The sequence below is a fragment of the Chinchilla lanigera genome, unplaced genomic scaffold, assembly GCF_000276665.1.
Source record: "Chinchilla lanigera isolate Chin_1 unplaced genomic scaffold, ChiLan1.0 scaffold00030, whole genome shotgun sequence".
Taxonomy (NCBI): Eukaryota; Metazoa; Chordata; class Mammalia; order Rodentia; family Chinchillidae; genus Chinchilla; species Chinchilla lanigera.
This window is the reverse complement of record NW_004955431.1, coordinates 15070078-15097496: the sequence shown is the minus strand read 5'-3', so window position 1 is coordinate 15097496 and position 27419 is coordinate 15070078. Positions and strand designations below refer to the sequence as shown.

The following is a 27419-nucleotide window of genomic DNA, read 5'->3' as shown; positions in this document are numbered from 1 at the left end:
TGCACTTCCTCTTCCTGCTAGGCTCAGGCTGCAGTGCTGGGCCGCGCCAGTCTCCCGTGCAGAGCCTGAAGCAAGCATGGATCAAGAAGCCGTGGGCAATGTTGTCCTGTTGGCTATTGTCACCCTCATCAGCGTGGTCCAGAACGGTAAGGGAAGTGTGAGACAGGTGTGCTCTGTGTGTGTGTGTGTGTTTGTGTGCATACAAACAATTTTGCTTTGTCTCTATTTGTTTCTGTTTATTTGACTGTGAAGGGTGTGTGTACTTTTATGTGAATGTGGCGTTTTCTTCCATCTGATCTTTCTTTCCTTTTAGTGGTGATGACTAGTCAGGTTTGCAGAGAAAAGGCAGCAACCCAAAGGGTTCTGAAGGAAAAGCCAACACAGAACTGTCTTCAATCAGCATTTAGCCATTAATTAATGTGGCCAGAGAAATGGTGGAAGGTGAGGAGCCTAGGAAAGAAACGTGAGACGCACACATTCACTCAGATGCCAGGCTTAACTAACTTTCCCGAATGCAGCTGAGGTTGTCTGTCATCTGTAGGCTGGATAAAAAGGGGGAAAAACAAATTTAGAGGGCGTAAAGGGGAAATAACTATCTCATTACTTTACTTCTGCAATTTTTTTTCTTTTGAAGAAAAAAATTCTTTTTCTCTAGCGAAGTATAATTTTTGAAGTATTTTTCATATTCATTATATATAGAGAGAGAAGGGAGAAGAGGGAAGATGAGAAGAGAATAGAGGAGGACGAGAAGGAGGAGGAGAGAGGGAGAGAGAGAGAGAGAGTTCGTTCATTTGCAATCTGCCTGCTCATTAACATCGCTGTCAGTATGAAACCAGACAGGACATCCAGGACTGAAAAAGGAAAGATGTGCTCTGTAGAACCATCTCCTTATAATTTTGAGCTGGGGGGAGGCTCAGAATATTTTTATAAGAATCTCCAATGGCTTTGTGTTTCACAGTTTATAAGATAGAGAAGGTAATTGCTAAGGCAACTGCCATGGCTTAATGACAATAGCTAAATATTCGCACACTGTCAAACTTTGGGACTTTCACTTTTGGAACTTTGGTGTATTCCAATATCTGTCCCCGTTCTGAGTGTGACAGGCACTGTGATTCCACCTTCTGGACCCAGAACCAGGCTTCCCCTCGGTCTCCCACACCAGAGAGCACAACTTTGCATGCTCCAAGTGTATTTTCTCCTGTGGAGCAGCAGTTTGCAGTTTCTGAACCCAAACATTTCAGTCTAAGCCGCATACTATTGAGCTGCAGCTTAGAAAGGGAACGAGTGGCTCATTAAGGTGCCACTTCCTCACCCCGTTGTTGTTTCAGGCAGGGTTTCCTTGGCTCTGTGAATCGATGGGGGCTTCGGTAAATATTCCACCTGCATGTGTTTCCAGAGACCTTGCTCTGCAAGGCATCCTGGCCACCTGGGGATACAGCAGTGAGCAAGACAGCTTCAGGAAAGGACAACAACGACAGTGGCCCACCCCCTGTCTCCTTGAAGGCAGTTGCATGGGTGGGTGGGCAGCGCCTGCTCAGCCCGGGGTAGAGCCTCAGCTCTAGCCTTCATCCTCTACTCTTCAGTATGACAGGGGACCCCTGCCCTCTCACCTACCCATGCAGGGCTGGGCTCAGCTGTGAAGTTCAAGTTCGTTCTCACCTGGTCCCTTTCAGTTCAGACAGAAGTCAGGGAAGCTGCCTGGCTCCTTGCGTGAACAGTCTCTTCTCCCCTAACTGAGATGACAGGGACCCGATCCCGATCCATCCCAAGGCTATTGGCATCTCCACAGCAGTGCAGCAAACCTTGAACAGACTGGAGGGGAACGGTAAGAGTCCTAATCGTTTTTGGCAGATGGGACGAAACCTTCTTCCATAGCACAAATGGGAGAGGAGGTACAATTACAGGTGGCCAAATATCAGTATCTTCACAACCACCTCTGAGGCCCTGGCCCCTCACAAGCCATGTGAAATAGATACGAGTGGAACACAACAACCCCATTGAGAGTTCCACAAATGATGCGTGTACTGGGGCCTTCCTGGTTGGGGAGATATAAGTGTAGCTCAAAGGGCAGCTACATTTTTAGGCTGGAGAGTTTTTCACACTGGGCAAACAGGAGGGTGGGCTAGCACGGCGTGCATGTCATCAGCCCTGTATCTTCACCACTAGGACAATGTGCGGCAGAGTGGCTTTCCACAGAGCCATCCCACCTACACGTGGGGAAGGGAGCTTCTGCTGCTCCTGGAGAGCCACGGAAGGGTCGCCGCACCCCTCTCAGAGGTTGGTCATGCTTTCCTCTCAGGGAAGGACATGAACTCCCCAGGCGGTGCTGAAATCCTCTCTAAGGATGTTTTGTAACTGCTCCATATATTTGTTCTGAGAGACCAGAAAATTCAAATAGGCTGAGGAATAACACCTGTACGTGTTTGTACTGTGAGTTTTTAGGCAAATGCACGGGTCTAGATGTACATCCAAGCTTCTCTTTGCAATTCTAATTAACCTCAAGGTTGCAACACTAAACCTACCTTGCAGAGTTCAGAGAAATATGCAAACACTGTGCTCCTCTCTCCCCACCCCCAACTGCCATTCTGGAACCTTCCTGTTAGCTTCGAAAAACATTTCCCTATCGTTGCCAGGCACCGAACACTCTGTGTATGTCCCAAGACAGCAAGGTACAGTACCACACGTGACCATGACAGCATGTGGCCACAGCCTTGGTACACTGTGCGGCTGGTTTGGGGAGGATGGCCACAGCCCAGCCTGCCTCCTGCAACTTCTTCCTCTGCCTTCAAATGCTATTTAGTCATCAAGATCTCTGAACATTGTTCTAAAAAATCCAGACCGGAACTATCAAAGCCTGGGTTCCCAGGGAGTACACAGGGACACATTTTCTATGAACCACGGCAGAGAACCTTCATTTTCTCTTGCTGAGGGGCTCTGACAGGAGGAAATCTGGGGAAAACACAGATGCTTTTCTACTTACGATGATTCCAGTTATGATTTTTCAATTTTGTAATGACACAAAACTATACTCATACATCCAGTCTGTGCTTTCCACCTTCAGTGAAAGTGCTGTGAGACGCTCAATAATGCAAAGCTGGCTTTGTGTTAGATGGCTTTCCCCAGCTGTAAGCGAATGCAACTGGTTTTGCATGTTTAGAATCGGCCGAGCTGTGCTGTTCCACGGGCTAGCTGGACCGAATGCATTTTTGACTTACTATAGTTTCAAGTTGTGATGGGTTTATGGGCAAGTAATTTCGTCGTAAGTAGACAAGCAGCTGCCTTTGGAGAAAATGATTTCTCCCGGAAACCACGCTAATGAGGTTTGAGACGGAGAAGGAGAGCAGTGGGGCAGAGGGCTCTGGGGCGCTGAGCAAGACATGGTGAAGGCAGTGCGGTGACAGCGGAGAATGCAGGGCGACGGTGGCCTCTGGCAGGACGGGCTTCTCAGCCCTCCGGCTGTAGAGGAAGGTGGGAGGAGTTAGCATCCTCCTTCTCTCCCAGGACAGGCGGCCTCCTTCAAATTTATTCTTGTTCTGTAGCCAGTAAGGAAGATGGCCTGGGCCATCTCCCCTTATTGGGGAGTGCTGTGCTGAGGAAGGAAATTGAGTTTCTTTGTCCCTGCCCCCCCAGCACTCAGAAGGAGCCTCACGGGCTTCAGAAGCCTTAGCCGGCTCACTCAGGGTCTGATGGGTTCTAGACACAGAATTACAGACTCATGAGGTTTCCTCCGTGTAAGAATCTTTACATTCCCGACTGCTCCTATATGAACACTACAGTAACTGGGAGCTCATACACACTGCGCCTGCCTTTGCTATGCCTAGGCCTATGACAGGTCCCTTTGGGCAGGCACAGTGCTTCATCTGTGCATTGTAGCATCTCCTGTAATCCCTGTCCCTATGAAATGTACACTATTACTCATTCCCATCTTACAGATGGGCAGCCAGGCCGGAGATGCTACACCATCGGTGGAAACTGCCAAAGCCAGTATCAGTAAAGCCGGCACTCAAACTTAAACATCTGACTGCAGAAAGGAGACGTTTACACCATTTATATTGCCTCAGATTACTTAACCCCAGCACCCACTACTTAGGAAGTTCTTTCTTATGGTGCGCTGGAATCTGTCGCCCTGTATCTGCTGTCCCAGGGGCCTGGTACTCTTGTCTAGGCAAACTTAGACTGCCTCTGTTGCTTCTATATTTACAGTGTCAGTTGTAAGCTCCCTTCTGCAGCATGTCATTTCTCAGTATTGAACTTTTCTGACCCTCACGGTTTTCACCTGCGAAGTGGAGTTATTAATAATCTTTATAAGTGGCCGTGGACAGTATTGCATGAGATAGCGCAGGTATGGTAGCTAGCAGTGCCCAGTACGCAGAGATTCTCCACAGCGGTTTGCAGCCCCACCTGCATGTGGCTCTTGCTAGTTTTGGCTTAACGTTAGCAGCCAGCCAAGATCAGTGTGGTGATGGTCTTTGGATGCGTTTCTGTAATCTACTGTAGGATCACAAGGGCATGGGGAGCGAATGGGCAGTGAGGAGCGGATGAAAGTAGCCAGCGCTTACACGTTTAGCTTAAAAAGGAAGGAGCGGCAGATCCTAGTGGGATAATGAACTGGGCAGACTCGCCTTTGTTTTGTTTTGGGGATAGGAAAGAGCTTCTGATGGTGCTTCAAGGATAAAGGGGAGGAGAAGAGGCTGAGATGTGAGCAGTGATGAAAAGCAAAGGAGGGTGAAAGGACTGGGCAGGATCATAGGTGGAGGGCTAGCCTGGGCAAAAGGAGGTGTTTATTTTTCTGAACAAGGAGAGGAAGATGCAGAGAAGGATACCCAAGTTGTGTTGCTAGTTGAGGAAAGAACCCAAGTTTCTTATCATTAGTCCTGTTTATGCATTCAGGGTAAGGGCTACCATCTTGAGTTTTAGAAAGATGATCAGGGTTTTCTCTTGTCCTCTCTGCTAAGTATTATATGGGACTTTCGTGAGAAAGGTACTTCATCACCTTGAGAGGTGGTGGTCCTGTCTATGGAGTGGGGACAGCTCTTCCGGCTCACAGAGCGTGTGCAAGGCTCAGTGAGGGCATGTGTGTCACAAGCCTACCCAAATGCCCAGAGGGCAGAAGGTCTCTTCTTTGTACAAGCGAGCCCTACAGATACGCTCAAAATGGGCATGTGCCTGCAGAGTGTATTTCCCCAAATGAAAGGCTTTTATTCATCTGTACAACTTGTAAGGGTGGTTTTATCATGCATATTTTATTTTATTTTATTTTATTTTTTGGAGACAGGGTCTTGTTGTGTAGTTCAGGCTGGCCTTGAACTTACTGTGTAGCCTTGAACTTGCAGCGCTCTTCCTGTCTCAGCCTCCCGAATGCTGGGATTACAGACATGCACCACCATGCCTGGGCTAGTGGCAAAAATAAATCTAATGTCTTTTTAGGAGGCTAATACAAGGTTGATGAAAGGGAACCCAACCACTTCCCCCTTGTTCCCTCTTGAAGCTGGAGCACAGGAATATAACAGGAAGCAAGAGGGCAGAGAGAAAGAGAAAGAGAAGAGAGGAATCTATTCCCACACCACCCAGTTTAGAGCCACATCCTGCAAAACTGTCCCCTCAGCATCCCTTCCCTGCCCACGCCCTCACCCGCAGCGGCTCTGTCCCCCTCTGTGGCTCTGGTTCCTCTGTTTAAGTCCTGGATAACTGCTTGTTGCTCTCAAGCAGACCTACGCTCTGACTGTCTTCCTGTGGCTCTCACGAAGGTCCCAGACACTGCTGAGCCCAGAGGACTCTTCCGGGTGGCCACCTCCAGCCCGGCCCAGGTCTTGCTCTCTCATGGAGGCTCACCTGCATGTCCCATCGAGCACCCCACGGTGCTTTCCCAGGCTCACCCTTCTTTGTCAGCCTCAGGGCAGTGCACGGTACCATTGTAATTGTCGTGTTCCTTTTGCTGGGAGCGATCTGTCTCCTCTGCAAGTGTACTTGCCAGGACACAAGCTCCTTGGCCACGGCTCTTTGGCTGCTCTGTTTTCAGATGCAAGCTAAGTGTCCAGTGTGAGACAGGTGACAATTGAGCCATGTCCCTGGAAGACTGGCCACCTTTTTGGGCCCCTCTGTGGTTCTGCTGGGTCCTGCTCCCCTGTCCTCTCCATTCCCCTGCCTTATGCAGGACATTTAGACTCACAAGTAGTTTTTGTTTTTTTTTTATTCACAAAGAGTTCTTGCCTCCGGACCTTTGCATATGCTCTTCCAGTGGAAAAGTGTGATCACCCTTTTGTCCCGGCTTCTTTCATCTACTTGGCTAATACCTGCTTGCTCTTCAGATTTTGTCCAAAGCATTATTCCCCTTAGGAATCCTTCTGTGACCCAAACAATGAAGGAAGCTTCCTCCTTTGACCCTTGATGGCACTGTGTCCTCGTAAAGACCCATTTGGGGGGTAGGGGTTGAGACAGGGTCTTGCTATGTAGTTCAGGCTAAATTTGAACTCATTATGTAGCCCAAGCTGGCCTCAAACCCCCTGTATTCCTCCTGCCTCAGCCTCCAGAGAGCCACTCTGGGTTTCAAAGACTCATTTTGATATCATCTTCCCTGGTGGAATTTCTGCTTTCCTTCTCTTTCTGTTTCTTTAGGCTTGAAAGCCTGAAAGCCAGGGCTCTCTATTGCTTGCCCTTGTATCTTCAGCACCAGACATAGTGATCGAAGAGAGCAGCTGCTGAATGCATTTTTGCTAAGTGATATTCGATGGAGGACATTTAGAGCTATTTGGAGCTCAGTTCAAGGAAGCATTGTAATGTTCTAATTTTTACAGTACAATAGCAGACTCCTAAACATGCCTGATGTGAACCAAACACAAACTTTTCTCTCTGGCAGCGTTCTTTGCCCACAAGGTGGAGCACGAAAGCAAGACCCAGAATGGGCGGAGCTTCCAGAGGACAGGAACTCTTGCCTTTGAGCGCGTCTACACTGCCAAGTGAGTCCAAACCCCGGAGCTGCTAACAGGGCGGAGATGGGGGCTTGGGGAGCCTCCTTGCAGGAATGAAAATCCCCTTCAAGGCCACACGCTTGGCTGGGCCAACCCTCAGTGTGCCCAGGAGGTGGGTTCCTGTAAGGTGGGACTTCTCCAGGGAGGCCTGGTGGACACAATTGGCATCATGTGTGCTTATGTGTTAGAAGGAAGGAAGTGGTCCCATAGGGTGGGGTAGTGACCTCCATAGTTCCAGAAACATCCAAGACAATCATTTAGTTGGAAGCTCCAGCCCAGAGGTGGCTTTGAGGTCCCCAGAGCTCCTTCCAAAGGGGAGTCAAGCCCACTGAGGAAGGTGTGTTTAGGATGACAGTAACAGCTCAGACAAACTCAGGGGTGAGGATGAGGATTCACCCACCAAGATGGGAACCCTGGGCCCTGCCTACTGTAACAGGGCAGCTTGGAGGAAAGGTTCCCCTTGGGCCACTGCTGGCTTCTTGAGGATAGCGCTGACTGCAAGGGAACTTGATGGGTCAGTTCCACATCAGCTCGCCAGATGCCTCCTCCTCAGTCCTTTACCTCACCTAAGTGGTGCTTGTGCTTTCAGTGACATGTAGGTGTTGGGAGAACTCTTGGGGGTGCCTTCCTTGTTGCAATTTTTCATTATTTTGAAAGTAAATGAAGGCCAACCCATTTTTCCATCACCTTCTACATTACTGTATGCCTGGTCTGGACCGACCACTCAGGGACACACTGGCAGGGGTGTCATGGACTGATGCTTGGGAACCTTGCCCTCTCTGGGCCTTTGGCCTTTGCTCACGCTACCTCAGCAAGACCCTAGCTCTATGCCCTCCATTCCAGCCACCTGCTCTGCTCCACTCCCCACGCCCCTCAGCACCTCTAAGATATTCTTGGCTGAACCACCTACAAGGGCATCCATTCTTAGAATCAGTGTAAGAAGTTTAAAGTGACCCAAGAGCCACTGTAGACCCATTTGGAAGCCAGCAGGAGAAACATGCAGGTTGCTATCGGCTTCTTTGCAGCATTTTCAAGGGGGATGCAATGGCTGTAAAGAAGGTGTCTGATCAGGGACAAAGCCAAACAAAACCTCTCTGAAACCAGAATCCAAAGAAAGCATAACCACCATGGAAGAGAAGCTTCCTCCTGTCCAGATGTCCAGATGTCCGGATGACTGCACCCTCACTATGATACTGCATTTTTTTTTTTATATTAATGGGGATTGAACCAAGAGCCTTCTCCCTGAGCTACATTCCCAGTCCTTTGTATATTTTATTTTAAGAATGGGCCTTACTAAGTCACTAATTTGCCCAGGCAGGGGTTGAACTTGTTGTCCACCTGTGTCAGCCTCTCAAGGGTGCTAGGATTACAGGCGTACACCACCAGCATTCTTACTTATGGTCTAGCTCCTCCACTCTGGAGAAGTCACAGTGGCATTTCACTGCATCCTCTGAGAAGTTAAAATTCCACTCTGCTGGCAAGGAATAAGAAACATGGCAGGCTGAGCTGTCCTGTTTCTGTCACTTGTCCTCAGGAGCTAAACTGCAGTTTCTAAGAAGCCAGTGTGTTTATACCTGGCCTCACCAGCTATCGGCCTCTAAATTGCAGAAGTGCACTTTGGCTGGTGGCTAGGAGGGTGGTTTGAAAATTCTGCAATTATACAGGGCTCAAGAGATAAGAAGGTGCAAGAGGGGAATAAGGGGTAATCGATTGTTGCTACTCACAGGGCCTGTGTGGGAGCTGCAGCCCAGTTTGCAAGACCTACGTGTCTTTGCTGCTTAACTCCTGTGAGAGGAGCAGCAAAAGGATGAAAGGAGAGGAGAGAATGCAGGGAGAGCCCAGAAGTCAGGCGAAGGTAGCAGAACTAAGAAGTAAAATTGCTCAGACACTGCTGTGGTTCTGTTACAAACACCACTTCCTCTGTGGCCCAACAATGGCATGAATGTGACGGTGTGCAGTGTAAAAAGGGCCTGTCTCAGTTACTTTTCTCGTTGCTGAGACAAAATACCCAACATCCAGTGTTAAAGGGAGGAACGGTTTATTTAGCTCACAGTTTGTAGAGGTTTCAGTCCTAATCACAACAGTCCGTGGTAGTGGAAGATAGCAACAGCAGTGAGATGGAGGCAGACAGAGAGGCAAAGAGAGAAAGGGGGTGGTGGGGGAGAAAGAGATGGAGATAGAGAGAGAGACAGAGACACACAGAGAGAACAAACATCTTTCTGTCCTTTGTATTGTATGCAGGCTACCTGCCCTAGGGCAAGTGTAGCACTTACACCCTTAATCCCAGTTTTGGACCATGAGTCAATCACAAACTCTAGATTTAGCCACCTCTGAAAGGCATAATTGCATGAGGCTTTGGGAGGATGTCTAGACACAAACCATAACAGGGCCAGAGATCAATGCAACAGACTACTTACTGCATGCTGGCAAGAGCCAGAGGCACCCAGGCTGTTTGCCTGTGCCGCAGACCACTGGGAGGGGGTTATGTGTTGTTTTAGTCGATGTTGTTCCCAGAAAAACTTCCTCAAGGGCCTTAAAAATGTGAGAGGAGGGTGTAAGATATCTATGGTGGTGCAGGGGGAAAAGAGCTTGTATTTAATCTTGTTATCCAAAGCATAAGAAATGAAGCTGCATTCATTTAAAATAACCAAATTGGCAGTAGCAAATGTACTGCATATAATTTATACATGAATATACCTGTCAGAGTTTCATGATCAAAACCATTGGTTGATAGGATATGGGATTGTAAATGTTTAGATGCCCTGGATATGGAAGAAAAATGTAAAGAATAAGTGATACTAGTGGGTTGATGCATTTTATTTCAGCATAAAATATGACTGCTGACAGAGAGAGAGAGAGACGGAGGTTCTGAGGCAGGGGATTAACGGACATTCCAGCTGGCATGGGTGGTTCATCAGCTCAGACTCAACCTTGATTGCTGACTGTTCCACCATCCATCTCCCTTGAGGGTAGCACTGAGTGAGGGGTTGAAGAGTTGGACATTTTCTGGTCACAAGTACAAAATCCCCTTTTGCTCTGTTCTCAGAGAACAAACACAACCTTGGGCAGAGTTTAGCTTTGGAGAAAAATCTTTAGGTCAGTTAGTTGACCTAAGGATTCTTCTTGTGAGTACAGAAAGGAAATTGTGCCTCTGGAGATGCATAATTTCCTAAAATGTGTTCTCTGGATTCCAACTCCAGGGGTCATTAACAAGTGTTACAGGGAAGGACAATTTCTTGACACTCGGACTTTTGAGGACCTAGGACATATTCAGGGCACTCTGAGTCTTGGGCCTCTAAAAGGCGATGTCTTAGTTAATCACAAGTGGCCCCCACCTCCTTGGTTTTTTTCTGAAACACATTTTGAAACATTGCACGCTAATGTCACTTCTCCTCCTGTATCTATTGGCACCCACTCTAGCCTGACTTTCAAGTAGTGTAGACGTGTACAGTTATCTGAAGGCAATAGGTGTACAATGACCTTATCGATTAGTATTGATACTATTTATTGACTGTTATTCATAGTTCTGTATTCTAAATCAATCCAAGCCTATTAACAGGACCTTAAAGCATTCCTCTACTGTATTCCTAGAGGTGGAAAACATGAAAAGGAAAACAATACAAGCCCCTTTTTCCATAAAACAGGAAGAGTATAGGGCATCAGATTGAACATAGCACAGCAAATTATTGCAAGATCTGCTGAGCAGCTCATATTCAAGAAATATGGGGGCTGGGGATTTAGCTCAGTGGCACAGTGCCTGCCTGGCAAGCGCAAGGTCGTGAGTTCGATTCCCAGTACGGGAAAAAAAACAAAAAAAACAACAAAAAGAAATGTGAGTCAAAATGGGTTTGTCAGTTTTGCAGAAAAAGTGGCACGAAAATCCCTAAAAGAAAATCCATAACAATAATAACAATGGCAGCAGCAACAACAACAGCAAGATGTCATTAGAAAGTGACATTTCCACTGGGGGAAGAGAGAAGACACAGGAGCAGTAAAACTACTATTTACTGAATGATTCCTGTGCGCTCCACAGAGCTTCCCCTCACTGTATTCTCACAACTGCCCAGCAGGGTGGTTGCTAAGGTCTCCCTTCACCTCTTACAGCTGAGCAAATGGAGGTGCTGCGAGGCTGGGAAAAGTACCTGCATTCACACAGCCGAGTGGGAGCCTTGGCTTTGGCCTTGGGTTGTGTAAACCTATGAGCAGCAATGTAGTTCCACGCAGGGCTCGGCTGTGTCACTGTCCAAAGCTCCTTGAATTCAGCCCGGCAGCAGTGCCCCAAGGTGTGTGTGTGGTCGGGGGGCAAACTGGCTTGGAGATTGAGATGGTAAATATACCAGAAATCCCGAATGGGGAGGACAGGCTGAAACCACATTGAGAGATAAGACTCAGGGAGTATTCTGGAAATTGCAAGAAATAATCCATTCAATGATGGGAGAGTTTCATTCAACTCGACAGATCGTGATTTATGGGGGCCCAAGGTGACTTGAAATAATAGGAATGATTAAAGAACGGATTCAATGTCAACACTGGACAGTTCTCTCTAATGAGAAAATTCCTGGACAACAAAGAATTATTTCCCTTTTAAGCAGAAAAAAAATCACTGCTTAAAAGCAAAGAGACCTAAAAACATGAGAATGAGGAGGAAGTTGGGAAATAGATTTTCCAACTATAAGAGCATAGATATTATATGCCATTGACATAACATGGTATTCAACCACCTGAAAAAGTTTTTTTCTCTAGTTTTCTTGAGCTGGGAAATGAGTTACATTTTCTCAGTCCAGAGGCCGCAATTTTGTGCCTCTGCTAATGGATAATAGAATAGAATAGAATAGAAGTGAGGCTGGTGCACCTTACATCTGTTTGTTTGTGGTATCCAAATGGACCCCTTGTAAAGGTCTCCTACCTCTTGGAGTTTTTACTAGATCAGTGAAAATTCAAGGTCACCAGCGGTGTGTTCTTCCTGCTCTGAACCTGGCTTAGGATATGCCTATCTCCCAGGACAGGATGCATGGACTCTTTGCCCACTACATTCACTGACTTCTCCAGGGAAGGCTATTTTGGCCCTCAGGGGGGCATGAAGGTGCCTGTGACCAGTGGAGGACAGTTTGATCTCTTGGGGTCTCTGCAGTGTATGGATCAAGTGCTTCTTCTTCCACATGCATTAGCAGCTTTCCATAACTTTAATGAAATACATGACATGGGCTATTTATTAAGTAAATAGGGACTCTCAGTTCTGGAGGGGTGAACACATCATAGTAAGAACACAGGTCAGAGTGAGTGAGTGTTCATATGTCAAGCCAGGAAGGAGAGACAGAGAGAAGGAGAGGGAGAGGGAGACCCAGAGGTGTGTGTGTGTGTGTCCCCAGTTCTTTTTTAAATTTGTTTTTTTTATTAGCACGTTTGCAATAGGTAACGATTACATTCTTGTGGAGAGCTGGTAAATATACATAAAACATCTTAATTCTTTTTATGTTCCCTTCCCCTCCCCTCCTTTCCCCTCTCCTCCATCTCTATTTTCTCTTTCCTGTTGCAAAAGGTCTGTCTCCCTGCTTCCTATTATTTATCTTTATTTTGTACTCAGTAACCTAAAGGCCTCCCATTAGGCCCCACCTCCTAAAAAGCTGCATAGCCCCTCCCAGTAGGGTCACTCCAGGGACCAAACTTCTAATGCACATATGGGAAGTGTTTGGGGGTACGTTTCCCATATTCAAACAGCATATAGCAATCAAGTTTTTGATGGTAGCAGTTTAAAAAAAGCAGTGTGAAAAAAATCACATCTTTACTTTTACCTATATAGTTTGAACCCCATTAACCTGTGGTCCTCAAACTTTAGCATGTGCATGGAGGGCTTATGAAAAACCAGATTGGTGAGCCCTTTCCTCAGTTTTTAATTCTATAGATCTGAGATGGACACATACATTTCCCTGTCTAACAAGGTCTCGGGTGGCTATGCTGACATTGCTGGAGAAATGATACACACCCTACATTAGACAATCTACTCCTAGAGCTTCCTTGGATCTCAGAGCTGTTTTCAGCCTCTTAGTTTTATAGACAAGGAAACTAAGTCCAGAGATATTGCTTTGCCTATAGTGAAATGCTGGTTAAAGACAGGATGAGGACTTAGTCCTAGTCAAGCGCCCTTTCTGTTGTATCCCACTGCCCCCTCTCATATGCCTGTCATATCTTGTTCCATTGGTCTTCCATGTTTATCGTTTATTTATTGCTCTAATGTAGACTGCAAACTCCTCATGAGTACATCTCTTGTTTAACTTAGCATAGTTAAAGACTTAACAGCCTGGACTTGGAGAAAGATTGATCAAGTACCAACCTGGCTTTACCTGGTTGGGATACCCTGGGCAAGTTGTTCTGCCACTCTGAGCTTCAGATTCTATTCTGAAACATTAGCAGAACTGTGGTAGGAAGAAAAGTGCCTCACTCTCTCCATACATATCCACATCCCTAATCCCAGGAATTTAGGAGTACATTATGTTTCCTGAAAAGGAAGTATTCAGGTTGATAACCAGGTGCCTTTGAAATAAAGAGGATCACTTTGGGTTACTTGGGCAGGACGTGGTGTATGATTACAAGGATCCTTCAAATGGGGAAAAAGGAGGCAGAAATGATTTAACACAAGAAAGACTGGAGCTGGGGCTCAGGGATAAAGCTCTTGCCTAGCAGGCTCCAGACCCTGGGTTCTAACTCCATCACCACAAAAGCAACAAGAACAATGACAACAGCTTTCTGACTCTGTCTACCTTCCTGAATAAACACCAGGAAGACTCCAACACCCATTCCTAGCTTTGAGGTTGGAAGGGACCACAAGCCAAGGAATACTAGAGATTTTGAGAGGTGGGAAAGGCAAGGAAAGGGACTTTCTCGTAGAGCTCCAGAGGGAACACAGCCCGGCTCACACCTTGGTTTCAGCCCAGGGAAATCCATCAGAGGCTCTTGACTTCCAGAACAGTGAGATATGCGTTTATATTGTTATAAGCCACCAAGTTTGTGGCTACTTGTTAAAATAGCCGGAGGAAACTCATACAGTTGTCTTGTATATTCATGGGAATATGGTGAGTGTAAAAGAAAAGATGGGAGGACACATCAGTGCCATGCCTAGAGTAGAGTGAACCCCCTCCCCCCAGGGAGGCAAGGACCGTGCGGGGCACACAGTGATGGTACCACCAGCGAGCTAACTTTCCGCATGAACTTTTGTGAATGGAGCCTGGCTTCTTTACAGCGTGAAGATCACTTTCTCAGCCTGGCTTGTAGATGTGGGTGGGTCTGTGTGTACCGCATCAACTTAGCCGAGCTTTTCTCCTCTGCCACCCTGCCTTGCTTATGACCACACCCTGCCGTCTGCATCGCTGTCGTTTTAGTTCTAAGAAGTGCACAGGCACTGCCAGGAACGGACACCTGCCAAAGTGAAGGCATCGGGAAACCCAGTCTCTGATCAGTTCACCGTGGGAAGAGAGTTAGTGGATTCCGAATCTGTGCTTGCTTCCCGCCGTTGTCTGTTGCGGACGCGGCGGCTGCTGCTTGTCTCACTGGGTAGATGTGAGTGGAGCGATGAGAGGCGTTGTGTGGCCCTTGTGCCACGGTGATTATTAACTGGAGGTTTTGATTCATTTTCAGACCACATTGAGGCGATGTGTTTTTCTGATTTCTCTCCTTCTTCTTTATCCTACAGCCAGAACTGCGTAGACGCATACCCTACATTCCTGGTGGTGCTCTGGACTGCGGGGCTTCTTTGCAGCCAAGGTAACTCGGACTTGCCTTTGTACGCTCTTTTCTGTAACATGTATCTCAGGGAAGTTCAAGGGGCGGGTGTGCAGCCCAGCGCCCTTGGGAGGCCGGGCTGCTGGCCCGCTCCCTGCCGCGCAGCGCGGTGTGATAATGCATTGCTAATGCGTGCTCCCTGGTGGCTGGTTGAGAGCTGCGCACTGACAAGGGTGGTTTAAGGCTAAATGTGACTGAATCCACGAGCAGTGTTAGCTCAGATACAAGGGCATTATAAATGAGAGTGCCTGAAGGAGCTATTCCGGGACGGCTGTCTCTGGGCTCTTCGGCTAATAAGCTCCCGGCGCCGTGGCGCTCCTTCGGGCCTGTGCCTGTGGAGCCCTGGGCTGGATTCCAGGTCCCCAGCCACCCCAGGGTTATCAGCAGCCCACAGTGCTGACTTCAATAAGTCAGAAGTGCAGATCAATTCCCAGAGCTGATTTAAAATTGAATGGAAAGCAGAGGCATATTATTTAGGAATCTTGGGAGATTTAACACCCGACAGGCTTGGCCACGGTTGGCATCTGTCTGATGGCAGCTTGGTCGGAGCAGGCAAGCTTTTGTGGATCAGCAAGGCCCACATGAAAAGGCCACAAACAATCCTCTGATGAGCTGTTTAATCCTTACCACCTTCTCCCTACTGTGTGAAGCACATAGAGTAGAAATAAGCCCCGCCCCCCATTACCTTTGAGGACACTTTGGTTCAGGGAGATGAAGTCACTTGTTGAAGGTTCCTCAACTGCTGAGCCACAGAGGCAGGATCACAGCCCCTGTCTTCCGGTTCCAGCAAATTCTGGATTTTTCACAAGTATCTGCTTACTTTATTCACTTATATAATAAATCTATACAGAGCATCTACTATATGCAAGCCTTATACCTGGATATATGGATATAAATAAGACAGCAGCCAGGCACAGACTGACTGGCAACGGACCCTAGAAAAGTGGGTAACTGACTACACTGTTGCCAGCAGTCAGACATGCCAGGAAGGACAGAGGCCAGGAACACCCCATCACCACCTTCTGTGCCTAGAAGGTGCCAGCGATCTTCCATTTTCCAGTTCCTATCCTGAGTGAAATGAGAAACGATGTCTAGTGCACTTGAAAAATCAAGTCAAACTCCGCTCATACTAGGAGTCCTGGCTCACTTTATGTCCTAGATGGTGCTTAACTGAGATGAATCCACAGTGGCTCTAGTGAGGTAAATTCAAGGGAGCTTGATGGTGCTTGGAGCCTGTCAACAGAAGCATCGGCATTGCTGGGCTCAAGCGCATCTTCACACTGGTTGAGGGTTGTCATTGCTTCTGAATGTACCAGATGGTAGAGTTTTTCAGCTGAAAAGAGCCATGGAAATCATTCTAGCTCAAAGCCTACACTTTACTGAGCAGGAGCCCAAGTCCCATTGATACAAGTGGCTTGCTTAAATTTCAGGGGGGTAGAGCCTGGATTTGTCACCTCTGGTGGCCCAGATTCTCACTGGTATCCCCGTCATCCCCTGCAGAAGGACAATGGATATGGAGCTGTTCCAAGCTAATTTCTATTAGCTCATGTTCAATTGACTTCCCATTGAAAGAGAAATGGGCCAGAAAGTTAGATCAGAGCCATCCAAGTGACAAAACGCAGGAGCCACTCTGAGGCAAATCAGATTGCGACAATCTTGTGTCTTTCAGAGGACAGGATGAAGCACAGCTTCTTAGGTGTCCCTGTTTAGTTACCTGCCCCAACACAGCAGTATTTTGGAAGGCAGGAGTAGCTATGGAACAAACTGAGCCTTGGGGCATAACAGGTTAGGGGCAAATCCAGCAACTCCATTGCTAATGTGGGCTCCTACCCTGTCTTATGAGCCTTGGTTTCCTCGCTGGAAAACAGGACCTTCAGCCATTCCTAGGATCTCCCCGGGGACTTGCAGGAAGTATCGAGGACATAAGCGAGGGAAACAGCATGCGAGAAGCCCTGACAGTGCGCAGCATACATCAGACTGAGCCTTGTACCTGCCCATGTCTGACTGTTTCTGACCCCCCAGAAAGGCAGTTTTGTATGGCTCAGCTGAACAAGCTCAGTAAATGTTATTATTGATACGGCTGGTGGTGGTAGATTTGCAATCAGAAAGACCTGGCTTTGACTCCTGTGATTATTGCCTGACTTCTTGATCCATTTGACAAAAATTTTTCGACAGTCTATATATATCCGGCACAAAGGTGATCTAGGAGGAGACAGTTGTCCTCATGAGTCTTTTGGTCTGAGCTTAATTTCCTCCTCTGTCAAATGGTGACAGTAAAGTGCTCCTTACTGGTGTCTGGCAGGCTTACAGGCCCAAGTTCCTGAGTGCCAGGGAGGCGACTGACATATAAAAGTAATCAGCAGCAGCAGTTAGTTTGGTATTTAAACAATGCTTGAAGGTTTTCCAAATGCTTTCATATCTAGGGCCCAATTTTACTCTCACTCGTTCCCAATGGGAGAAAGGCCATAACCAGCCCTTTGTCCATATGCAGAATGAGTTAAGCACTAATAACACTACTCCCGGGAGAGCTGGATTTTCCAACTTCCAACTCCAAGTTCAGGACTCCCTAAAGTCACCGGGGTGCTGCTTGGAGCTCTTTCCTAAGGGGCAAGAAGGAAGAGAGAATCTCCTTTCTGATTTAGAAACAGTAGCAACTGTTCAGAAGGGGTGAAGCATATTTTACTGGGAACCCCAGGAGTACAGGATGTGATTTCAAGAGCCTCAGGGGTAGAGATCTGGGTTCAAGTCCTGCCCTCCCCTCCTAAATAACTGACAGCTTCACACATCCCTCTGAACAGCTGGGCCCAACTTTCCATTCTAGAAACAGCACTCTGATGCCTGGTATGTGGAAGGAGTCACGCTAGCTGCAAGGCAGAAACTTCATAAACCACGCCATGAGGCTGGTATAAGGTACTGATAGTATGAGCATTAGAATTCTGAAGCTTCTGTCAGCCCTTTGGTTTGTATCTGAAGTTCACGCCAGCCTCCGCCATCAGAACCTGTGGCCTCTGCTAGATCTTGTGGCCAGTGCTGATCACTTAATGACTGCATTGCTTTTGTGTTTAGAAAACATGTTCAGGTGTCTGTGAAACTAACCCGGGTGTTTTCATTTTTCCCCTTAGCTCCTGCCGCCTTTGCTGGGCTGATGTACTTGTTTGTGAGGCAAAAGTACTTCGTGGGCTATCTGGGGGAGAGAACGCAGAGGTAGGTCCCTGGGACTGTTGATGAACTACCGGGATGCTGCTTACTTCTCTGGCAGGAGAGGTGATAATTCTGAATGATATTCTGGCCACTGTTTAAGGCTCTGAAATTTCCCTTGGCAGTGATGGGGGTGACTGTCCAGGATCATTATCCTCTTCTTTCTGAACTTTGAGGGCTCTGAAAATGCAGCTGGGGACTTATCTAGTTTTTCCATTAAAACCTTTCTCCATATCGCATTGGACTAACACAGGTCCTTTAAAGCCATGGGCTGCCCTTTTGCAACCCCATCCCTGCCACTGCCACCTTTGCAAGTTGGGGTAGAATGACTTTTTATGCCTGGCTTCCCCAGCCTCCTGTGAGTAAAACATTTCCTTTGTTTGTTGAGAGAAGTGAGATCTAAAGCTTGCACCTTGTGATAAGTTCTCTTGAGCAGCAGATCTCCCGGGGACTTGCAGGAAGCATTGAGGACATAAGTTGCGATCATGTAGCTGTGAAGAGGGTTGCCGTTGCTTTGCTTATGGAGCTTGCCAGCCAGGGAGCCCTGAGAAGCCCTCTACTTTCACGACACCTGCCCTGGGAAATCCGGGTCTTAGTGAAATAAGTTACGGTCATGCCGGGAAGCCACCGTGCGCTACAGGAAGCTCCCACTTCCTTGGAGGTTGAAATTCCTGATGTCCCAGAGCACAAGAGAGCCGGGAACACACAGAGGCTGCTGACCTCAGCCTTCCTCATCCTGTTTCCCCCTTGTCTGCATTCACCCCTGCTCTGTCGTTTACAATAGCACCCTCCTCCAGTGGATAATGGGCTCTTTGTGTGGACAGAATCCTTCAGCGCTGACAAAGGAAGTGACATCCTAGGATGTCAGGAGGCCAAAGAGCCGCATAGAGGGAGGCTGGGACTTTGTAGCTCAACAACTCCAGGGGGCTGGTGAGGGCCTGGGCTGTGGCCAGGAAAAAGTTAACTGTGCTTATGGGGACTCCTTAAGCCCATCTCTGCCTTCCTTCCTCTCTAGTGGCATTCAACTCATTCTCTGCCCCGCACTTCCTTTATCTCCCGTGTCCTTATCAGCGCTGTCCTCCGCGCTGTCCTTTATTCTCTTCTACCCCGGAAAGAGAATTGATTGGAGGTTATTATGAGTAGGGGGAAGTTAAGTGCCTACTGTGAGGTAGGCGGGCTCTCTCTCTTGGATTAGCTCTCTCTGCAGCCCCATCTTCCTCAGAAGCCCCAGGGATTTGGCTCAGGTACCGTTGTTTTTCTTTCTCTGTCACGCATTTGAATTTCTGGACTTGCTTTAGTTCTAAGGCAGTCTGGGGAGCATGACAAAATTTGTCCAACTGTCCACAGGCCCTTTAATTTTTTTTTTTTTTTTTGGTCTTTTTGAGACAGGGTCTTTCTAGGCAGTTCAGGCTGGCCTTGAGCTCACTTTGTAGCCCAGGCTGGTCTGGAGCTCACAACGATCCTCCTGCCTCAGCCTCCCGAGTGCTGGGATTATAGGTGTGTACCACCACACCCAGCGATCTAATTTTTTCTTGTGGTGGTAGTGAGGGTTCAGCCCGGGAAGTGCCAAGCTGTACCCTCAGTGTTGTTTATTTCTTTATTTTTTTGAGACAGTCTGGCCAAATTGCCCAAGCTGTGCTGGCCTTGAACTTTCAATCCTCCTGCCTCAGCCTCCTAAGCAGCTGCCATTATAGGACATGCCTTTTTAATTTTTCAAGGTTTTGTTAACCAATCAGTATTAGAGAATGGATAGACATTGGCAAAGATGAACAACAGGATACAGGATGAAAGGAAACCATAAAAATATTTGGTTTCTTTGGATTTCACTGGCATTTTAAATTTTTAAAATAATTTTATTAGTGCATGATGGCAGTTCGTGCAGTTTATAGTCATCTTGGGGTGTGATTACGTGGGCATACCACAATTTGTTTCTTTTTTTAAAATCTGACTCCCCTCCAATTCTCCTACCCTGTTTTTCATTTTTGTTGATATTATTACTCATAGCTCATGTTACAGCATGTAATGTTTACATTAATTGGGGCTATTATGTTCCTATACATGGCCTATCTTTATTCTTATTTCTCCTTCCCCTCCTCCTCACCCCTCACCCTTGTTCTCTTGGCCCACTTTTCTATTGCAAGAGATCCACCTCCTTGTCCCCTTCTATCCATCCTTTATTATTCTCTTTGCTTGTACTTGGCCTCACTTAAATGAGAGATACTGTACAGTATTTAAGTTTGTGTGTCTGGTTTATTTCACTCAACATTACATTTTCCAGGTTTTTCCTGGCGTCTGTTTTCCTACAAACGATCTGAAATTTGTCATTCTTTATAGCCGAGTAGTATTCCATTATATATAGGTACCACATTTTCCTTATCCACTCCTCTGTTGATGAGTATAGACTGCTTCCAGGATTTAGCTATGGCAAATTGTGCTGCCATAAACACTTATATGCAAGTATGATGTCCTAAGCTCTTTGGGGGAGATACCTAGCAGGGAAATAGCTGGATCCTAGGGAATTTTTAATTTCAGTCCTTTGAGAAATCTCCACAGTGATTTCCATAGGGGTTTGAGGCACATCCATGCTGTTTTCCATAATGGCTGTATTTATTAATTTACATCCTCACCACTGGGCTTTCTTGATGAGACCAGATCACGGCACTGGCAGGTGGGTGTCCGGTGAGGGCTGCTTTCCTTCCAACGCCGTGCCTTGTCGCTGTGTCTTCGAGGGACGGAAGACAGCAGGGCAGGAGCCCTCGTGCCCCTTTCAATCTCTTTATGAGGTCACTGACTCCATTGTGGTGCGGTCACCACCTAGAGGCCCCGCCTCCAAGCGTGGTCACTATGGCAGCTGAGTTTCAGTGCACGACTTTCAGGGGACGTCTTCAGAGCACGGCTCTTGGCGACTCTTAGGGACAGTGAGCTCAGGTAACTGCTTCTCCTTGCTCATCCACTCCTCGCTCACTCAGCATCCGCTCAGGGATCACCGGCTCCGTGCCCGGCGGCATGTCAATTACCAAGCGAATCACAAGGAACATCCCAGAGCCCAGGGTCCCCTAAAGTCAGGATATGCTACAAGCGCTTATTTGTTGGATACGAGCTGCTCATACATGGCATACACACAATAGATTCATTTTTAAAATGCAAAAGCACTGGTCCCTTGCAATCATTTCTCTCCCCTGGCATCATTCTCTTAGAGTCCCTGTGTTCCTCCAGATGTGTTACTTCACCAAAGCTCGAGGGTGAGTTACTGCTTTTGGAAACCCTGGGCACGTATGTGAATATCAAGATCGGTGTTTCTGAAGATGAAACCCACCTGACAACTGCATTAGAACCATCTGAAGGTGCTTATTAAAAAGACAGATTCCCGGGCCTGAACCTGGGTTTTTGAAGTCAGAATCTCTTTGTGGGGAGGCCCAGGCACCTGCATTTCAACATGTTCAGGTGGTCCTGATATGCTGGAGTTTGGGAACCCAACTGTCCCTGCCTCCCTTCTGAGAACGGTTCCTTTGTTTGACAAATACAGAGGGAGGCCCGCTCACTGGAGATTCACAGATGAATGCAGGATTCCATGTCCTGCTGTCATTCATGGAGCTTACAATTTTTATTTCCTTTAGAAGTCAACAGTCTTAAAGAGACATTTGCTCATTGAAAAAGAACAGCCTTTTATTTTTATTCTGTGCACTGCTTAGGATCAAAAGCCAGGTCCTGGAGCATGCTAGGAAAATGCTGTAGTGCTGTCATACTGCTTGCTCCAAGAACAAAAGGGACCGCGATGTGTTCTGTCCTCCTACTGACCTTGTGTGCACACTGAAAATTGGGGTGGGGGCTGCACCTGGGGAAGCGAGGAGGGTTGTGACTGGCTGGAGGCCTTGTGGCCTTGAACTGGGGCTGGAGCTGTGGCTTCTGGGTTCCTGATTCAACATCTACACTACCGCGCTCATCCTAGAAGTTTCCAGCATGTTCTAGATGGGAACTGTTCAGCATAATACTTTATTTAGTTTTCACATAAGCTTTGTACAGCTTGTGGAAGACCCATTTCTTTCAAAACTAGTAACCAAATCCTGGTCTCCAAAGTCTAAGGGAGTCTTCAGGAAATCAATGTGGTAAGAAGAGCAGAACTGCAGCCTCAGGTGGGCAGGTTTGAATTTACTGTGCCTCTTCCTGGCTGTGTGTCTTTAAGTTGACTGCTCAGCCTCTCTGTTCTCAGTTTCCACAGCTGGAAAATAAGTTAATAATATGTCCTCACAGAGGGTATGAGAATTAAATGTAAAGATATAAAGCACCTAGTCAGAACAGATGCTTTATAGGAGTGCTGACATTGCTGTCCATTTAGAGAAAATTATATACCAACTTTTATAATGAAAGAAATATCTGGATTGCTCAAGGATGAAAGCTCCTGTGTGCGCACTGTCCACCCTCCCAACAGTTCCTTCTGCTCCCTGCTTCATTTCAGGTCCTTAGCTGCTTGCCTTAGGGTGGGGCAGGTTTTTCCTCTGCACATACCAAGCCTACCTCTCAGAAGGCACCTCTGGCTTTCTCTTTGAGAGACTTATAGATGTGTCTGATACGGTGCCTGACCTGGGTTCACATTCTCACTTGGCCCTCAGGTGACAGGGCACATATCTGAGCTTTTTCCTTCCACACACTGTGCAGGAGTGAGAGAATGCCAGTCTTAGCTCCTGTAGGGTCATGAGTTTTGAGACCTTTGATCAATTTTGCCGAAACCCAAGAACACCACTGTTTCATCAGGAGACACTGACATGTCATTTTTCACTATGGTTTTTTTTTTTTTTTTTATCTTGAGTGCAACACAGCTTCAGAAATCATTTTTGCTGTTTCTGGAATGAGCATATAGTGGTCTCGTTCATGTGGTAGATCTCAGGCACCACAATATTTGATTTTTCACAACTTATCTGAATCTGGGTCAAAAATATCCAATACTTGGATTTCTTTATTTTCTTCTCATTGCCTTTGCCAGTACTAGCAGGTGATTTTCTCTGCTGTCACAAGTGCTGACACTTGGTGGTCTCAGTACATACAGAAGCTGGTGCTCTCACAGGCCCAGAAGTTGGAAGTCCAAGGTCAAGGCGTTGGCAGAGTTGGCAGCCTCACTCCTTAGCTGATACATCTTCTCCTCGAGTCTGCATGTCTCCCTTGTGTATCTGTCTGTGACCTAACTCCTCTCAGACCGTGTGGATTAGCACTCTCCACGTGACCTCTTTCCCCCATCATTACCTCTTTAAAAGTTCTGTCTCTAGGAGGGATGAGGAAGAGATTGTCGATCAAAGAGTACAAGGGGTACGTGCTTGGTGACCACGATTCACATAATGTATCCTATATTTCAAAGTTACTACAAGAATAGACTTTTGATATTCGCACCACAAAAGAGATACATTGGTGAAGTGATGGATATGTTCATTACATTGATGGGCTCTTTCTACTGTATGTAGACCAAAATAGTGCATTGTATTCCATGAACATACACCACTATTATTTGTCAATTTAAATTCATAGAGTGATTGAAAAATATGATAAACATTAAAATTGTTTAAATAAAAAAGCACGTTGTCATTAATCTCTCTCAAAATACTCCTCCTGATCTGGAACAAATCCATCCCACCACTCTTGCCACTTTCGGAAGCAGTTCTGGAAGTCCTCTTTCGTGAATGTCTTCATGAGGTGTGATTAACAAAAACATAATGAACGCTGCTGCCGAGTGCCATCCAACAGGAAGGCAGGCTTCTAAAAACCTTAAGGTGTGTCCTCGCTCACCTGACTCACTGAATCCGGCACCTTAAGACTTCTGGCTTTTTCCCAAAGTCAAAACCACCACGAAGGGGAAACAATTTGAATTGATTCAGGATATCAAGGCGGCCACAACTGCATAACTAAAGATACAAAAAAGGACTGCCAGAGCTGCTTCAGAAAGCTGCAAGAAGGATGGGCTCAGTGTGCTTGAAGCAAGGGGGAGTATTCTGAGAGGGATTTAACGGCAATGCAGTTTTGCAATAATCAACTTTTTAAACATTTCAACACACATCATATTTTTCTATCATACCCCGTAATTTTAAAAACACTCTATCTCTAAAGATAGTCAAATTCTGAGTACTGAGGGTTAGGACTTCAACATAAAAAATTTGAAGAGGATACAATTCAGCAACAACACTTAGTTTTAGGGCTAACTTTACTCTCATAAGGAGACAGACCACCTTCACTTCCCAGGTAGGACTGTGAGCAGGTAACTGGAGACAAGAACAAAGTAGGCGAGGAGCAAAGAGGCATCGACGTGTGGCGCTTCTCAAACTTTCCTGTGTCCGTGAGTCACACAGGGAGCTTGTGGAAATGCAGATTCTAATTCCTCAGGTCTGAGAGGGACCTGAGATTTCCCATTTCAACAAGCTCTGGGCAGATGTTGATGCTTTGGTTCACAGATGACACTTTGAGTAGCAAAGAGTGTGATCCTTAAGTGCTGAGTGACTTTCAAACTCCCGCTTGTAGAAAAATTATGTTACCTTATGAAGCTTTGGGGTTACCTTCGAATAGATAAAATTCCTAATTTGAAACCTGTGGATGCCAAATTCTTTTCTCTGTCTGATATAGCGAGAAGCAGCCTGCAGCTGCGTTAACTCTCTTGTTTAGCTGAGTTGGCTGTTTTGTTTGAGCAGTCCGAGTGTCAAAGGATGCCCTTGCTGGGGCCTCAGCTGACAACCTTAACGAGCTATTGGACTGCATTTTCCAGACATGCTAGCTCTTCTCGGCTGGGCCTAACCACAGCAAGCCCAGGATTCTGCAGAGGGAGAGGAAACACAGGGCCGCCTCTGCATGCAATTAGGTAGCCATATCTCACTTGGGAAAAATGTCTCCTGAGCCCTGCTGATGCTCTGCCTAAGCAGCTCAGGATTTAGGACTGTTGAGAGAAAGATATAAATGTATTAGAAGGTCCCTGTCCCCCCACTCGATAATGTAAGGGCCCGTCTTCCACTGCTGGGTGCTGAGCTCTCATTAATGGAACATGAGTTATTCCCAGTTAGCCTTAGGAGAATATATTGAGCCCTAGCTACCAAAGCACCTTTTAGCTTTACTGACACATTTAGACCATCCCTTCTACCACAGTCCTACAGTGTACACACTACCACCAGCAGGGGCATCCTTACAGGTCCTCCTTGAGATGGGATACCGTAGGAAGGGGTTCTCTCTATTGGGGGTGTTGCTAATCCCCAGTTGTATTGCCTGATGACCAACAGACCCACCATCAAGGAACCGGGGTTAAAGGATGTGCAGGAAATGCAGAGAAACTGGTGCTGCTGAGCTCTAGTGATGACGGGTTTTGAAGCCTAGGTTCCTTCACCTGGGCTTTGAAATATGTTCAATAATAGCTGAGCCATTTCTACCTTTTGTGTGAAGCAAATGGGTAAACCAAGCATTGCTGAGCAAAAGGAGCTATAGTTTAAGCCCCGTGTACCTGGAAGTGATGACACTGTGCTTGTGAAATGGGCCGCACTTCCGCTGCATCTGTGGTTTTCTTTCTTTCTTTTCCAGCACCCCGGGCTACATATTTGGGAAGCGCGTCATCCTGTTCCTTTTCCTCATGTCCCTTGCTGGTATACTCAACTATTACCTCATCTTCTGTTTCGGAAGTGACTTTGAAAACTACATAAAGACCGTAACCACCACCATCTCCCCTCTACTCCTCATTCCCTAACTCTCCGCTGAATTCAGGGCTGGCACTCCCTGCTAATCAATACCTACGAGTCATCATAACTCAACCCTTTGCAGGATTTAGGTCCTCTTTAGATAGCTGTAAATCTGATGACTAGCTGGGCTTCACTGCTTGAGTTAACCTTGCTTTTCCGGGAAGAAAAGAAATGTCCTATCAGCTCTGCCCCTCAAACATGGCAGTGACGCCAGATTTATTATTCAAATCCATTCTGTGTATTGCATGATGTACCATTCTTTCTGAAGATTTTTTGTGACCAGGTCTATGTTTTCCTAAAATAAAATTCACAGACAAGTCTGAGGCTGATGGCTGTTTTTTGGGGGGTATACCTTTATAGTTGAATTAATTTGTTTTCTTCAATCTAAATGATAATAAAAATGCTTTATCAATCCTATGGATAGGGACTTCATAAAGGGTTTTTTATTGTCCAAGAAGTCCAAAACACTGCCACTATGTGGATTGGGTTGGTACCTTTATACCTTTTGTATCCAACGATTACCACCTCATGCAGTTTACAATGTATTGTAATTCCACGTGAGAGCCTAAAATAGTGCAAGGTGTCACCAAAGAGTGATTAAAAAGGGATAAATGAACAGATGAGTTTGTGAGTTACTGGCTGGTGGTGTTTAATGAAGTATGTATGTTGACCCATTCCCCACATTGTGGATAGATTTGTAGTGATCCAATCACTGCCACCCAGGGTGCCTGTGGTATAAAGAGCCCAACTTGGAAGATGGCAGGATAGCTGAAAGTTCGGGATGTCCAACAGGGGAAAGCCAGCCCTTGCAGGGCTGTGAAATTCATCTGAACTGAGCTTTATAGTTGAGGTGGCCAGCAATATATAGGCCCCCTTTCTCTCCCGCTGAGTATTGTGCTAACACCTCTTAGGAGGAGTGTGAACCTCCCCCATTGCCCTCTGACTTGATCATGTGGGGAGTGGAGTGGATGGGACCTGGGGCCTGGTGTGGTCTGAGATCTGATCACTGGGCCTCCTGTGTGACGCAAGACACAAAGATCTTTTAGTTCAAGGCGAAAGCTCTGCCTCAGTCTCTTTTGTGCTGTTATAACAGAATACAGCACCTGAGACTGGGTCATTTATAAAGAGAAAGTTCTTATAGTTCTGGAGGCTGGGAAGTCCAAAGTTGAATGGCTGGCTGTCGTGAAGATCTTTGTCTTAGTCACTTTCTTATCACTGAAACACAATAAATACCCAGCATTCACAGCTTAGAGAAGGGGACACTGATTTTGGCTCATGGTCATTGGGCTCCAAGGCAGAAAATGGCATGGCTGAGGAGGCGCTGCTTGTGTCACAGCAGCCAGGAAGCAGATAGCGATGTGTGGAGTGGAGGAGGTAGACACACATTTCCAGACCATACCTGCAATGACACACTTCTCCAAACAGACCCCACCTCCTCACACAAGTCAGCAATAGGGCCCCTATGATTCAGTCACCTTCCAAAAGCCCTGCCTATGAATGCATAAGAGTCTGGGGGTGGGGGGCTTTTTGATTCAAACCTTAACATTTCACCCTTCATTCCTCAAAGACTCATGCTCATCTTTTTATACCAAATGCATTTAAGAGTTACCAAAGGTTTATTTTTATTAATTAAGTTTATTGGTAGAATTTAGGTATACATAAGGATCACGTTCAATATAGGGAATTTGTACCTGCCGAAGCTTTAGCAGTACCAACGCTGCTGAAAAGTCCAAGTCCAAAGTCCCCTCTGAGACTCAAAGCAAACTCTTAGCTGTGAGCC

General features: G+C 46.7%; 1 protein-coding gene across 2 annotated transcripts; it reads left to right on the top strand.

The window, feature by feature from the left end:
- On the top strand, positions 1 to 25962 carry Alox5ap (arachidonate 5-lipoxygenase-activating protein). 2 transcript variants are annotated; one of them, XM_005387741.2, is made up of 5 exons: positions 5 to 146; positions 6857 to 6956; positions 14656 to 14726; positions 17867 to 17948; positions 25485 to 25962. In XM_005387741.2, the coding sequence occupies exons 1-5, from the start codon at positions 77 to 79 to the stop codon at positions 25645 to 25647; spliced, it is 486 nt and encodes a 161-aa protein (XP_005387798.1). In that variant the 5' UTR covers positions 5 to 76; the 3' UTR covers positions 25648 to 25962. The 2 variants fall into 2 exon arrangements, with proteins under 2 accessions (XP_013371354.1, XP_005387798.1); XM_013515900.1 differs by lacking the exon at positions 14656 to 14726 and having other exon boundaries at positions 1 to 146.
- The last annotated feature ends 1457 nt before the right edge of the window (positions 25963 to 27419 follow it).

Bases quoted from the DNA above. Each gene is read 5' to 3' on its own strand.
- Alox5ap (XM_005387741.2), top strand. From the start codon at position 77: ATGGATCAAGAAGCCGTGGGCAATGTTGTCCTGTTGGCTATTGTCACC. The intron at 6,957-14,655 runs GTGAGTCCAAAC...TTTATCCTACAG, and splicing joins GAGCGCGTCTACACTGCCAA to CCAGAACTGCGTAGACGCAT. The intron at 14,727-17,866 runs GTAACTCGGACT...TTTTCCCCTTAG, and splicing joins GGGGCTTCTTTGCAGCCAAG to CTCCTGCCGCCTTTGCTGGG.